At 38.5% G+C, this 16,412-nt stretch overlaps 1 protein-coding gene across 1 annotated transcript in view; it reads right to left on the bottom strand.

Annotated features, from left to right (window-relative positions):
* Nucleotides 1-16,412, bottom strand: part of DGKQ (diacylglycerol kinase theta) — a gene marked incomplete at its 5' end in the record, with an annotated part of 87,061 nt that overhangs the window by 48,249 nt on the left and 22,400 nt on the right. The window contains 4 exons of the mRNA XM_084224731.1: nucleotides 1,128-1,253; nucleotides 1,980-2,065; nucleotides 6,621-6,720; nucleotides 15,906-15,985. Coding sequence (XP_084080857.1) covers nucleotides 1,128-1,253; nucleotides 1,980-2,065; nucleotides 6,621-6,720; nucleotides 15,906-15,985 — 392 coding nt within the window. The remainder of the gene's footprint in view (nucleotides 1-1,127; nucleotides 1,254-1,979; nucleotides 2,066-6,620; nucleotides 6,721-15,905; nucleotides 15,986-16,412) is intronic.

Genomic DNA, 16,412 nt, shown 5'->3' on the forward strand with positions numbered 1-16,412 from the left:
ACTGGGGGAAATGGAAAAGGTGCACAGGTTATATTGAACAGCTTGAAAAGAGCAGTATCCTCTTATAAAGCTGTACCCAGTTGCAGATTCTGAGCTACGACTGTTTTCAGTTTTATTCCAAAAGGTGACTGGATAGTTTCTGCCTTTACACTGTTGCAAATCTTCTGCCTTTATTGAACACACATACCTTTCTTTGTATGTATGGCCATGCAGCATGTTACATTTCCTACAGAAACTACAGAACATTTGAGAACTGTATTTGACTGCTCTCAGATACAGTCCCTCCCACCTCAGAAATTATGTCTCAGATTAAAATATAAACCCCACAGTATTAAAAAAAAAATCATTGAAATCATAACTGAAATATTGAATAACCTCTAGAGTTTTATATTAAATCATTACTACATGGAGTACCTCGTCTAGCCTTAAATAGCAAATTAATGATTTCTTACATATACTTTCAGTTCCCACCTCATCTGGTGCTACTTTCACTTCCCCAATATTTTAATGCGAGGTGGCATTAAGTGGATGGACTAATTGTTATTTGCACTACACACTGTTTATCAGTGTGTGAAAAGCTGTGGTTTCCAGAATTATTATTGAAGGGTACCATCAGCTTGCACGGGAAATAAACATGTGTCATGTGAATGGAAAAACACAGAAACTGGTATTGACAGCTTAAAAAAACCCCAACCACACAGTCTAAGACCTATTCTATACGGAAATAACAGTAAACATATTAGAATGGTAAGTCTTTAATCTTGCAGAATCCATGATTTGAAAGAAATTCTGATTTAACACAGAAAGTGCCTGCAGGCTTCTAACCACAGATCTATAATGATTAGGCCCTGACAAATTCCAGTGGACTTACACAAAGTTTCACTATGACTTTGAGAGTTGTTCATTAAAACTACTATGGTGAGGATTTAAAAAATCAGATTTCCCATCTAACACATAAAAAATATATATATTCGAATAAATAACTGTATAGATGTAGCATATTTACAAAGTGTATACAAAACATATTTATACAGTGTGCAAATAAATTCTGTTTATATCAAGTGTTCAAGTAAGCACGTGTCCATACGTATGTGGTTACCACAAATACACGCAGCAGCACAACATACCAGGATGCCACACCATTCACATCTCATGCCAGAGAGCACCTCAGAAGACCCACAGGTTTTTTTGCAAAATTCGCAACGAGCACTTGATGGAAGGTTTCCCTCCCTCCAGTGGTGGTGGTAAGTATCCTAAGGGAACACATCACAACTTAGCATTACATGAATCAGATACACATGCATTTTCAATACAGCTTTAAAATCAGTAATTCAAATAGCTCTGAGGAAATAGCAACAGATACTACGACATTAAGTTTTTCTCAAGATAAACACAAATCTTTAACAATCTAACATTTCACTAAAAAAAGAAGTTTTATCAAACTATCAAAAAATTATCACCATGTTTTTCCTTCATAGTCCACTTAAAAAAATTCTTTTAAAAAAACATCCGACAATGTCAAGACTCTGTATGTACTGTGCTGTGAGAAGATAAGAAAATAGGCAGTTTTGCCTCAGTCAGACTGCAGGAAGCATGAGGATAAGAGAACGTTTGCCAGGGATGCAATGCAGCCAACAGTTCAACATACAGGAAAAAAAAAAAGAAGAAAAAAAAAGAAAAAGAGTTTCACACCAGCTTTTGGAAAGAAACTTATATAAGACACTTGATTTTTTTTTTTTTAATTTGGAAGTTGTACACATTCCACAGATTTTTCAGCAAAAGTTCAAAAGCATGGTGAATATATCAGCATTTAAGTTCATCTCACTCTTTGTAGTATATTCTGTAGTCACATATGTCCTTTGCCTGACAATAAGCAACTAAAACATGCTGTCAGCATGTGAAACTAAAGACCAAGACTGCTCCTTCTCTAGCCCACAAAATGCACAACCACCTTCCCCTGCAGAAGCATTTGCACTTACATGGTCCAGGTGCCCATCCTGGTGACACTGCCGGCAGTCACTGCAAGCAAACAGGATACAGTCTGTGTGCACATGAAGCTCACAAACTAAAAGCACAAAAACAAGAAAACTTCTTTAGGCTGGAAACCCCAGAGTTTTTCTGCATCTCCTTCTGCCCTCCCTCCAACACTCCTCCACTACCCTTTTCTCACCATACTTTTTCTCCTTCATGCTCTTTACATTCAGCAAAGGTAGACAATAAAGAAGTTCACCAGCATTGTTTTGTGTGTTCCCCCACCTCCTCTGTGTTAAAAAGATGCAGCAAATATAAAGGAAAGGCTGACCTAATTTTCCTCATAAGCAGCACTTGTCATATTTCCTCCAATTACAGCAAGTTCAATGTGTACAACTGCTTGGCTTTGTCTTGTAGTTTCACAGGAACTGCTGCCTACTCCAACATACCTGTGCCTGAAGGCTACTTTGATTCAATCATCATATATAAGGTAAATCACTATTTCATTGTCAAAAAAAAAAAGAAATATTTTTTTCAGAGCACCCTCCTAAGTAAGGTTAACAGTGCCTTCCAAAATACTGTAGGTACTTGTAGGTGGAAGAAGTTTGAGTGAACCCTGCAAATGCTTAGGCAAGTTTTGGTTTTAAAATGCCTTCATTATTTAAAAGCTGACTTGAAATACCAGATGTGAAAGAAAAGAATCTGCAGTTATGCCACAAAGTTATGAGTTACAAAAAAAAGTTCCCAAAACAATAACTAACAGATCTCAATACCTAGCTTCATCATTACAAGAGTTAGGAGAGTTGTCTGTGGGCCTCAGAGACAGACATGGATAAAAAAGAGCCTCCTGTAGCTGCTTTGTAAATACTCTGGGAAGGCATCTGACTTTCCATCAAGAAAATGGAAGCAAGAGACAAGCGTCAAATTTTTCAAATACCTTTCGATTCCAGTCAAACAAATAATTTCTCCAAGCATATCACAAAAATATGAGAACTGTAACCTGGAAATTGAAAGGTAGCAACTGCACACATTAGCACACTATCTGAAAGTATCTTGAAAACAATGCTATTAATTTACATAGAAAATAATACCAACTTCAAATCTCTTTGGGCTCTTCCGGAGCAGAATTAGCATTGTGTTATTCTAAAACCAGAGAAGACATAATCTCCCATCACACTGAAGCAGACTCATGACTAAGTCAACCACAACCACACACAGCTCCCCATGCTCAGTGTCTTCACTGCACTCAAGAACTTCTCTCTGAGCTGCGGCACACTTCCTCCTCCACTTACATTTCTCCCTGTTCATAGATGTAACAGGAATATTTTCCATTTTTGCCAGTTCAACTAACCAGGCAAACTAGATACTTGGGAGTCCCATACTCTTCCTAATGTTCAGTGTCCATAGACAACGTTGCAGCTTCAAGGAATTTACAAAAGCATTGGGGGTTTTATTGTTAATTCTGCCAATACAGGCATGCACTGCCCTTTGCTATACTTTGTAAGAACACAGAGGGGGTTTTACTCTTTGTTTAATTCACATCTGCTGCTTCTAGCACCAACCACAGCCCGGGATGGGCAAGAAATACACTCACATAAATGGTGGGAGTGTCCTAGGGAGATAATCCCTAACGGTGACTATCCCGGTGTAGGAAAGAGGATGTTTTTGAATGTAAAGATTAAATTAGAGGTCCTACAAAAAGAAATTTCATCTTTTTCAGCCATTCCATAATCTGTATTATTCTTTAACACAGAATGACAATCTTCTATTCAAGCTAGCTATGAAAGTTCTTTATGATTGCCAAAAAACCCAACCTGATTACTTTCAGATATAAAAACTTGAGAGAAGAGCCTTTAAAATGTTAACTGCATCCTTCTCCAGTAAATCTGCTGCTCCTGCTCAATGATTATTAAGGAATTTTTGTAAAGAATTCAGCACAAAAAAAAAAATGTTTGGATTACTCCAATTTCTATTTTTTACTTTCCAGCCCTTCTTCCTGGAAATAAAAGGAACAACAACTCTCACCATCATGAGCTGGGGTTCAACTAAGTGAAATCTGGTAGCAAAAATAGCTATCCAAAGCAAACAGTAACTGTCACCAGAATCTGGAGTCAATCTATTGTCATTTTTACCAATGACATGTATATATTTATTTTACTATGGATTAATACACATGCATGCTCATTTCTGAGAACAGGTCCCCTACTGTGCACCCACAAGATTTATGTGGGTGAAACCTTTTACTTCCTTTCAAGAAAGCTTATTCCATTTTCATATATAAACAGTGCAAATCAAGTGATTAAAATCACTTGCAAAAAGTGATTTTTGCAAAAAGCATTTAATGATGTCAATCATTTGTTTAGAGAAGGTAACTCCATCTGAACCCTCGTTTTTATCTTAATTATGGTAAAGAGTACAGGAAAACCTCTTAATTTTAGTATTAGACATTAACATCATAAACAAGACTAGATTTGCAGCATCAAGGTAAGTCATTAGAGATAAACAAAAAAAAAAAGAAGAAAGTTCAATATCTACATCTGAATTTAAAAGTTCGATAGCTTAAAACACTAGACTTCTAAAACAGATTCCACAAGCATTTTTGAAGAATAAAGGAAGAATCTTGTGCATTTTTTGAACTTCAGCTTCCATTTTTAAGACACATTTTAAAAAATTAGTTGAGAAACAAATTGTAGACTCACTGGTATTCAGAAAAAGGGCACCGAACAAGTCACACCACACAAAATAGCAGAACTCTAAAATCCATGCGAGGAAAACAATTCAGAACCTTCAACGAACCATTAAAAAAATTCTGTGCATCTGTAATACCTAACTACAACATGTGATTTCATGAGCTTCATGTTTACAAGCACTTGAAGAGAAACATCTGAAACTTGAAGAGAAACCTTTGCACTTGTGTGCTGGATTCGGCTGGGGAAGAGTTAATTTTCTTCACAGTGGCTAGAATGGGGCTGTGTTTTGGGTTTGTGCTGCACACAGGGTTGACAATATAGAGATGTTTTAGTTATTCTTGAGCAGAGCTTACACAGAGCCAAGGCCTTTTCTGCTTTTCTTACTACCATGCTGGGGAGGAAGTTGGGGAGGTTGAGAGGAGACACAGCCAGGACAGGTGACCCAAACTGGCCCAAGGGACATTCCAGACCATCTGACATCCTGCTCAGTCTTTAAAGCTGGGCACAAGAAGGAGGAATGGCATTTGTCACTGTGAGACATGAGGGGGTCCCGCTGTCCTGGAGATGCAAAACACCTGCCCGCCCATGGGAACCTGGGAATGACTTGTTGATTTTTCTCTGCTTGTGTGTGTGGGTTTTGCTTTCCATATTATACTGTCTTCCAGTTTTCTCCCCAATCCCACTGGTGGGGCAGGCAGCGAGTGGTTGTGTGTGGTGCTTGGCAGCTGTCTGGGGCAAACCACAACAAATGGAAACAATGAGAATGCAGGAGAATTAATAGAGTAAGACTGTGAAAGCAAAGTTTGGAAAGCTTTAACTAAATTGGATTACTAAACTAAAGCTATTTGCAATAGTTAAGAGGGTATAACTAGTGACAATTACTTTCTTATCAAATTTCTATGTTTATCTAATGGCACACAGGTTCTGAGTCCTACTAAGATCACTAGAAAATTCCCTGGGCTATCTGTAGCTCACAGAACATCCTACCAAAGCTTCCTGGTCACATGGTGACTGTATTATGTGACATATTCCCACTAGTCAGAAGAACAGTTTGGCTCCATTATGCAACTCAACAGACAAAAGCAGAAACAGAAATACTGTGCCATTCTAAGTCTAAATGCCGTGATCAAAGAGGATTGCTTCCCCTACATATACACATAGAAAAATCATATTTAATAAGAAATTATCTTTAGCAAAACAGTGATTTTGGAAGCAGCTCAATTCCTTGAAGAACTGATGTTTCATTCATTAGGCTTTTTTTAAACAGTTCAGAGGTAATATTCTTATAAAACAGTAAATTCTATTTAACCTCACAACTCAACTGAACAACTAATAGACATTTAGGACAATGGAGAATTGAAGAGCTGTCCTACATGAAAATCAGTCATGCATTCATGCCAACATGTATTTCAAATAAAAAATCTGGTATTTGGGTGATTTCTTTGATTACTGTTTTTTCAGAGAATCCATGTCAGAACATTCAGAGCAGTACTATTTTGACAAATAATATTTTCAAATATCTTTCCATTGAAGGTACCTCATCCTCATTACAAGTAACAGATATCTGAGACTAGTAACACAGGAAATTCTACATTCTTTTCTAGAAATATGAATACCTGATGATTTTCTGTAAATAAATAACCGCAACAGGACAAGTCTTTCACCATAACAGCTCCTCATTCTTTGCCCATCTCAGGCAGGGATTCATTGCACACCACCACAGGCTTGTTCTAAGCAAATTGGCGGAAGGATGAAAAAAGCGTACAGGTTGGACAAAATTTGCAGTTTATGGAAGGTGGTTGATTTATTATTCCTTAGTTTGGAGCACACCTTCCCACGACCAATGAATGGAAAATAAACAAACAAAAAATTTCTCAAGCACTCGAGGTGTGCAGTGTAAGGAGACTGTAGTTTACCGGGTGGCACACAGATGGCTGTACAAGTAGGGTTTGAGTTTACCTTCACATCGAAAGGCAGGTGACTCCAGGGACTTCCTGCACACAGCGCAAAACTTTCTTTTGTAAAGTCCTGGAGGCCCAAAACAGTGTGCAACTGGAACCTGCCAGCAAAGAATCATCAGCATAAGACATCATCAATTTCAGCTTCCAAAGCATCAGTTGAAATTCATAGAAGCAGCTTTATCTTGCAACAACAGGGCAGTATATACAATGAAACTTAACTAAACACAAGAATAAAGAGACAGATTAAACATCCTTTAAAAAATAATCATACTTAGAAATATATGTTAAATACTTAAATGTAACTTTTTTAATTCTTGGGAATTAATATGTTTTGTATATATTTTTAAGCTGATTAGCTTTTTGATCATTCACAACAACATGAATCCAAAGGCTTCCTTTGGGACATACCTGTAATTGCAACTGCTCTTCTAAGCATTCTTAATTGAATCAAAGACAATTAAAGAGTAATTACTGCGCAGGTGAACAAAATACCCTAAAGACATCCACAAGACAACTTTTAACGTCTCAGTGCTGCCACAGTTCAGTGCTCTCCACACGCCTTTCACTTCCTCTCCGAATCCAGCCCGGCCACTGGTTGACCAAAGGGATTGGCTGGTCTCCCCCTGCCTTAGCCAAAGCTCCAAAGTCTGAATGGTATCCAGCTCCTGAAGTACATCCAGACTGAGTTTCCTCTTGACTGTAGGCTGAAAATGATAGACTATGATCTTCTCTTGCAAGACCTGTCTGTACCAACAGCTTCGGCAAATGTGTTTCTTATTATTCACTTACCTTAAATTGTTTTTTTCTTGCTTAATTGATTTTATTAATTATTAATAATTGATTAATAATGAAGATGGGAAGTGATAGTACCAAAGGAACAACAGATGAAGCAACGTAAAGAAGAAGAAACATAAGCTTCATACCTTTTCTAGAGACTACTCTTCCTACAAGATGCACAGCTCTGCTATAGTGACATTCTCTTTAGAAGGAAAGAACATAACTGCACGTTTAAAGTCCTGGGATCCAAATGAGTTCCACAAAAGTTTGCTGTGATTTAGATATTTACTATTATGCATTTCACATGCCCTTCTTGCTACAATGAAGTTTTACACATCAAGTTTATCTTGTGGTTGTATTTCTGGTAAAAGCTGACAAATTATTATTTAGGTCTCAAACGAAATTAATAATTCCCAGTAAAACCTTGGAAATAAAGACTTCAGATACATGTAGTCACAGATAGCAGCTTTTCCTCTGAGATATACTGCTAAAACATCCTTCAATTATTCATCAGGATTTGAAATTTTCTCCTTGTATATTGAGGTTTTCCTGAGAACTATTAGCAGCAAATCTGACATGTACTGTGAACACAGAATTTGATGACCCAAGGAGTTGCTTCCAGTTATAGCATCGAATTCCCACAAGAATTTTCTGCCCCAGAAAGTATGGGAACAGTTACATCAAACAATCCTGTAATTCAAACATGAACAATGAAAGAAGTGAGATAAAGTTTTGTCAGATGCAACACAAGGAGAAAAGAATAATGCTGGAAGTTTAACCAAGAAAAATCAGTAACCCCCAAACTGCAAAGCATGTGGTTCCTCAGTGCTCCTCAGAATTAAGCTTTGGGAGATAAAAGAGGACACAGAGTGGTATGAAATTTACATTACTAAACATGAACAGAAGAGTGCACAGCAGCTGAACAGTGGAACAGAGTCACCAGCTCATTGTCCTGGCAGACCACGAGGAATCCTTGGTCCCTGACTGACCAGGAAACTGCCCATTCAGATCCCACGCTCCCACCAAACTGGGCTGATAGCCAGCCTATAAAAGAGACTCCATATCAGTATCTCCAATATGATATATAACAGCATTGCCTCTGAAAGTGTCAAGTTTTGACGTGATGTACAGGTTGGGGATTAAAAAATACAAACAAACCATTCTTTTTGGGTCCATACCCTACTCCTTCCATCCCAAACTGAAATTTCATTCTCTGCAGCCCTCCATCTCTGACATAAACTTCATAGGTGGCTTACTAAAAAAAAATTAAATTTTTTAAAATCAGAATACTCAAGCCATACAATGTATGTTTACAAAAAGAATATATATCCTTGGTGGGGGTAAATTACCCTGGAAAGCCTAAGAAGCTTTAATCAAACTATCCCAGATTAATTTTAAGGTTCACAATCCCGGCCCACCCTGCTACTTCTTCAAGAGAACCTCTCTGTACAGCGACATGCAAGTTACTGGGCTCAGTTGTTGTGGAGGTAAAGTGTCAGAGCTGCAGCTCACGCTAGCTGCTCTAAAGAAAAAAAAGCTTGCTGGGAGAAGGCCACTTGCACAAAAGTCATCCTGCACCATGAATTCGTGTGCAGGAAGTGTGTAAGAAATGGCTATGTGAGCACAACCTGGCCCGGACACTGCGAGGAGTAACGAAAAGCCCTGGTGGGATTTCTTCAGGCAAGCCTTTCTGCACATCCCAACCTGTCTTCAGGCTTCAACTGTCATCTTTAAGCGCCCTACCCCTGCCACAGTATCCAGCACCATGCGGCCACCCAAGGGAAAAGAATTCCCCCTGAAATCAGACACAGGGGAGACCTCCCTTATCTCTGAGGTGTGAACAAACTGCTCTGGACACCCAGCATGAGCATCCAACCCCCTCAACAACCCAGGTTTGAAACACAGGGGACTCTTTTTCTGGCCATGAGTCTTAGGCTATTTTATCTTAAGCCTAGCTTAGAAATTCAGGCTGTTCATTATCGTCACAGAGAGGTTCTGCTAAAATAAAGAACATGTGAAAAACAATGTTTATTTTGGGAAAAATTGTGAGAAAGGAACTTTGACAGACTGCAAACTTATCCAGGGTCTGACTGTACATATCTAGAACTCAAGGGAAGGAGACCAAGTCTAAATTCTTCAGCTGTTCAGACCATGGTGACAATTGTCTGTAGACTCAAGTCACTGTCACTGTCACACAAAAGGGAACAACTTGCTGATTGAAATGTTAAAGAGGGGGGTGGAGAAGGGGAAAAGAAGGGGGGGAAAAGTTTCTTTAATTTCTTTCTTACAAATCATGCCAAAGAAACTTTGTTTATTGTGAGTGGCTTTCTAACATGCTTTGGAAGATGACAGGTATAAAAGCAATGGAGAGCCTGATGGAAAATGCAATGGGCGCAAGATGGAAGCAAAGAAAAGGTAAAAGAGCAAGTACAACATAACAACTGCATCAATTACATACTGTTTCTCCCAATGCATATATACATATATAATATTTGAAAACTCAGACTAGAAAAGCCAGTGAGACACCATGAAAGAATACAGAACATTACATGTTGTTACCTAGTTTATATCCACCTCCGTAAGTACAGCAAAGTACAGAAGCATAAGGTGGCCTACAGAGAAAATGTTAATAATTCATGAGAGTTTAAAACTGCTTTTACATTCCATCTACTTAAATTACCTTATGAAAACCACAAAAATCGATTTCCACAGAAAAACACAGAAAATTTCTTCTAGTAATAACATTAAATGACATCTAAGTGCCCTTACAATATTGATCAGAAGCATATCAACAGAAAGTATAATGGTAACACTCCAGTATGATCTCCAGAATGACTCTGCACTTAGGGACAAGATACTCCTAGTTCCTGTTCTATTTCCTGCCATCTGTTAAGGAATGGAAAGCATTAGAGAATGTAATACACATCTGTAAATGTTCCTATCAGCCTGTAATAAAATTTGATCCTATAGAAACCTAAGATTCTAACTCCTGCAGTGCAATCTGTGCAAGTGCACAGCAGTTCTGCATTAACAAAAAAAAAAAAAAAAAAAAAAAACACCAGCAACAAACTGCTTTTAAAATCCACACTTTGGAAGAAAAACAAAGGATAAAATTGCTTTCTTTTGATAGTGCCTTTTAAAATTGTTCCTCATCCTGAAACGTCATAGGATATCAATCATGTGATCAACAGTATGTCATGAATTCAAGTACTCTTCCACTAAGGTGGAGTCACTTTGTACAGAGTGGCCCAGCCACACTCCAGACCCTCTGATTTGTGTATAGAGTCAGGCCATGCTGTCTTACTGATCTGCAACCTTCAGGATGCCTCAGCAGCAGGGGAGAAAATACAGCTCCAGGAAAGTCTGCTTTCCCCCCAGCAGCAGCTTCTTTTCTACCAGCTCAGGCAGAAGAAAGTTTCATCTTGAATCATGAGGCAAAGACTTCCAGGTGCAAAGGGCAATGAGAGAAATACAGATATATCAAATGCCAGTGTGGCAGCGGCTGTCTTGGGCAGTCTTAAAAGGAACTACCTACTAAAAACTTTTCGTAGGCCTATGTCTAGATATTATTTTGCCAATGTGTCTCCTTCTCCATCACAGCAGGGTGACTTGCACTTGGCATGACTTTGTAAAAAATACTGGAGAGATTAAGAAACCAGGGTGCCAGGACCTAAGGTAGTCTGGGGCCAAACCGCTTCCAAGAAGAAAAGGGTAAACAGAAAGAAGGATTCTAAAACTCTCAACAACAGCCTCCAAGGGTTGAGTAAAAGAAATTTAACTTAAGATCACTCGCTTGCAGTTCAAAAACACTTGCATTTTAAGGAAAAGCAGAAGCAGCTTGGAAGCAACCATCTTCATCAGACACCCACAAGGGCAGTCACATGGAGTCATTCTCAAAGACTGCTCTCAACAAAGGCCAAAAACAATTTCCTGATAAAAATTAAAATGGTGTTTCTGAAACAAAAACATGTACGGATGTTTAAGTGTAGAAGAACTTCCCTATCTAAAGTTTCTAAGGTTCACTCCAACACTGTAAACCTTTGCTCTGGGGAGGCAGATATGGTGAACACACTTCACTCCACCCCACGACTATTCTGTCCAGGCCTAGACTATACCCTCTCTGAGAGAAGCCAACAACTTTGTGATTCAACTTTTGCCCTTACTGACGTCTTTTCAATTACTTCCTTATTACTCAGTAATCAAAAATAGCACTTTGATTCGTTTGAAACCTCTTATTTAGTAGCAAAATATTTCTGCAACTTGAATACACTGTGTGCTCCGGAATGTCCTCTATTGCTTTGGCATTTTAGGGACAATGCCTATCAACTACTCTTCACTTGTGTTCAAACTGACGTGCTTGCTCTCAGCACTTGATTTATTGGTTGGTGTTTAAAGGCAATGTAAGTATGCATTCCATATGGTAGCTCTGAAATGAGGTAAGAATACAAAGTTAAATGGTCTCTCAACACATAATAGGACAGGAGAGACAAAATCAAATACTTTATTATCAAAATTTTAATTGAGGCTAATGCAAGGGAATGATGCACACATCTGTATGCTATCTCACTATATCAAGGATTGTTTTTCTTCATTCTGCAGATCTCTGTGACAGGACATTTGGGCTTATACACTCCAAGGTCTCAAGGACCCTTTGCAATGGATAATAAATCCCATGCTATTTCAAACCAGAATGATATGATACTTCTACTCAAAAGCAAGACTTGTGGAAAAGCTTTCCACTGCAATTAAAAATACTGGCCTAATATTTTTTGTACTGTAAAGAAAAAATAACATGCAAAAGTCACTCCTTGCTTTTACTGCTACAGAGGAAATCAATGTCCATGTCCTCTTATCAAGACAAAGATTAAGAATTAAAACAAACACAGTGCCATCCCATAATGCTTCTGAAACTGAAGAGTCACTGATACAGCTGCAGAGCTCATCTGGGAATTCATATCAAGTTTCAAGAGAGCATAATAAACTCTCCTGAGTTTACAAACTAGGAGAAGCTAGCCCTTCCTTCCCTTAAGCTCAGAGGTTCCCCTTCAGAGAGAAAAGTGAAATAACCTTGGTGAAGTGCCAGGATTGCCAGCAAGCAGTTTTAACCCTCATTTGGATTCTAAATCATGCCATGTGACTGTCTCCAAGCAACTGCCTTGCTGAAGCAACAAAAGCAGGGATCAAGTGCTGGAGAGAGACCTTCTTGAGGGAAGGTGGCCACCCAGCAAGGGCCCAGGTAAAACCACAGTTACAGAACAGCTTGGGCTGGAAGGGAATCTTTAAAGGTCACCTAGTCCAAATTTCCATGCAGTGAGCAGGGACACCTTCAACTAGATCAAGCTGCTCAGAGCCCAATCCAACCTCGTCTTGAAGACATCCAGAGATGGGGCATCTACCACCTCTCTGAGCAACATGCGACAGTATTTCACCATCCTTATTGTAAAAATGTTTTCCTTAAATCTAGTCAGAATGCATCCCCTTTCAGTTTACCATTACCCCTCATCCCATTGCTATGGGGCCCCCAGAAAAATCTCCTACTTTCAGACCACTCTTGCTGACCCAAATAACCAGGCTGCACACAGCTGAGTCCAGCATCCAGAGGGAGAAACTCAGGTCAGCAGACAATTACAAGAGCAGAGACACCTGCAAGCACCACAGCCTTCCCATTCCTTACCCCAGCCCATGAATGCAGCCGCTTTCCTTACAAAGGAAAGTTTTATTTTTAGCACACAAAGATTCAGAAGCTGATAACCTAGACTAGAGTTTTTCCATTCTGGACAACCTGGCTTTAAGAATAACAGCACACAACAAAGTCTCGTGAGCAAACTTCAAAACCTCCTTAAAATGGAAATGTTTAGAAACCATTACAGCAATGCAACAACACACCATCAAGGAAAAATAAGCATAGCAAATGCTACACATCACTAAACCATTCTTCATGTGGTCTCATTTCAATTTAGTTTTCCAAGAACAGTTATATAGAAAATACACGCACACTTCTAAGAAGCTGTAATACAGCTTCAATTCCAACCTAACAGGGGAAAACAAAACTTCACATTTCACCCCCAAAAATGTTTTGGTTTTACTGTTTTGTTTTCTGTTGGTATTTTGGTGTGGATTTTTTTTTGTCCTCCCTTTCTCCCTTTTTTTTTTTTTTCCCCAATGTGTACTGCAAAGTAGGTAAATACTTATGGGAATGTAGGAAAGAGAGAGTTTGAATTTGAAAAAGTTGTTGAGACCTTACCACTGGAACAAATCATATGCCCTGCAAACTTTTCAGAAGACTGATCCATGAAGGCTTGTTTAGAAACATCATGACCTGGATCCACTCTGGAATACTAAACACAGGTGATAATGATTTACAATAGAGAAAAAAAATCATAGGTCAGCCTTAAGAATGATCTGGCTGGATGCAGTTGTTGCATGCTTGTGACTCTGTGGGCCTTTACTTGACCCTGGGAAGGAAACCTTACTATCAGGAATGAAAGTTTCCATCAAACATCTGCTGAAAAATTATTCTCTGATGGGTTGACTTAGTGTCAAATGACACACATTCTGATGAGCTTTAACAATTGCCATCTTCTCTAGATGAAATCCAGGCAAGTAAAAAAACAGCCTAATTTCTGTAATACACTGAATATTGACATAGCTGAAAGAACTGTCAGAAAAAAAATCCCACTAGTGTTCCCTCCTATGTCAGATCTTTTAATAAATAAATAATCTGAAAGGAGAGATTAAGAAAATAAACTTTCCACAAATTGTATAAATGGCTGCCATTTGTTTTTTGCTCTGTTATATTTTTTACGCAAATGCCAAGTCTGGTATTTGCTTTGACAGAGCCTGCATGCAAAACGACGTCTCCCATATGGCAGCCTTCACTTGTACAGCTGATCAGGATTAATGCAACTTGGATGACCACGTCAAGGAGGACATGACTGTCCAGAACGAACAGTACAATCCAGAGTTTTCAAAATAAAATCATTACAGCTCAAGACAGAAAACACAGAAGACTCTTCGAGCTAAACACAGCAATGCTGAACTGCAAACAGTTTCAAAGATTGACAACACCACCAAATAACTATCCTCGCTGTGCGGTACAATTTGTGTTTATTGTTTACAGATAAATCACAAGATAAAAATTTTGGGGCAGATAGATTACAGGGACTGACAAGAGAGAAAAAAATTACACTGACGTCTACAACTGATGCAAATGGGAACATTAGTAAGTTTAAATGGAGGACTTTTACCATATAAAAGCAAAGGAACAAATACTATTTTGAACGCTGAATTAAATTTAGAGCAAATCCACAAAAGAAGCAGTCATAAATGTTTACAATGCCCACATTCTGAATTAAATTACTATTTTCCAGTTGGATTTTTGCCATACCCCTAAAGACCCTTGTAGATACCTATACCATCTGATTCACTATTCCTTTTGCTGTAATGACTGATTGCCAATATACTGAAACAGCAGAAGATGCTAATTCTTAGTAAAAGCACTTCTCATTACCTACATGTCCCTTTACCATGGGTTCTAAGACTTACAGCAGTATTTCTTGTTTCACTGGAAAATTTCTATGTATCAGACACCTTTTTGACACCTCTCAAGACGGAAGGTATGTAAGGAAAGAGGAAAAGCAAAAAAGAGAAAAAGCAGAGCTTTGCGTTGGCACAGGCTAGCAGCTTTATCACCTAGACAAAGCATATTGAAGAAAAACAAATGGATAATTCCTCTATATCCAATCCCTGTAACTCAAACTGCATATTGTTTTCAAACTTCCACAGTCCCTACACAGGCTTCCACAACGAAAAGGAACTGGTAAAATGTTTTTTAACACAAAGAAGGGAATCGGCTCCCCTTCACAGGTTTACACAATGGATTCCCATAAATGTGCTCTGAGTCAGCAAGGTCTGTAATGAATATGACTGATTTTACAGCTATGTCTCATTTGACTTTTGCCTGTGGCTTTCTTAAGGTATTTTTAGTGTGTTACTACTTCTCTAGTAAATTTCTCATGTCCTTCTCCCCTTCTGTTCCTCTTCTGTCATCCTTTCCCAAGTGGGTAACACACTTCATTTTCTCCTCAGTGTAGCTTCTTAGTACCTTAGTCGCATCCTATTATATCCTGTAAAGTTTATTCATGCTCCACACCCTTTGAATCAATCTCTTATACACGAAGTCTTGTGGGAGAAGGTCACAAGCCATCTGAAAGCAAGTACTTTATTGCGAAACTTCCAGGTAATGACACACAGTAAGAACATCTAGTAACATTTAAAGAATGAAATAACTGGTCTTCAAAGACAGAGTACCTACAGTTGCTCATAGCAGACTTCTCAAAGGAAGTGTAGCTTTGCCTGTAAGCAGCTATAAAAGCTTCAGTGATGACTAATACAATTTTTGCATTATGATATGAAAAAAAACACTGCTAATACGGCACCATGTTCATTAGTGATAAATGTGTGGTATTACCCCAAGAAGGAGACAAGCCAGTGTCTCTTTACTCACCCTTACAAGGCTGGGAGCAATACATGAGCATGGTATCTTGACATTCTTGAGGCACTTTTCGTGAGACATGAAATTGCAAACTGTGGAAATACAATAAGAACCATGAGCAACTCTTCACAAGCAAGGGACTTTAAGAAACACAATCAAACAAAACCAAAAATGGAGTCAAATACAATTAGGAATACATCTTTTTAAACACATTTGCTATTCCCTAGGTTTGAGAACGTACACAACTGTCACACCCTGAGCAGTACATGAACTCCAAGTTGTTTTGCTACTAAGATACTGGCAATGGAAAAGGAAGGACAGCTTATCCCAGAACAGCACAAGCCTAATGCAAGTGATGTCCTCCCACACTCTCTCTCTTCATGAGCATCAAAATGAGTTCTTAAATTTCAAAAAAAGTTTTAAACAGTCCAGAACAGCTCTTTGATGTAGCCTAAGCAGAAGGACATGTTTGCAAGTGAATTATTCTACAAGCTAATGTATGTGACATAAATGTGAGAA

The sequence above is a fragment of the Fringilla coelebs genome, assembly GCF_963513975.1.
Source record: "Fringilla coelebs genome assembly, chromosome: Z".
NCBI classification, from domain to species: domain Eukaryota; kingdom Metazoa; phylum Chordata; class Aves; order Passeriformes; family Fringillidae; genus Fringilla; species Fringilla coelebs.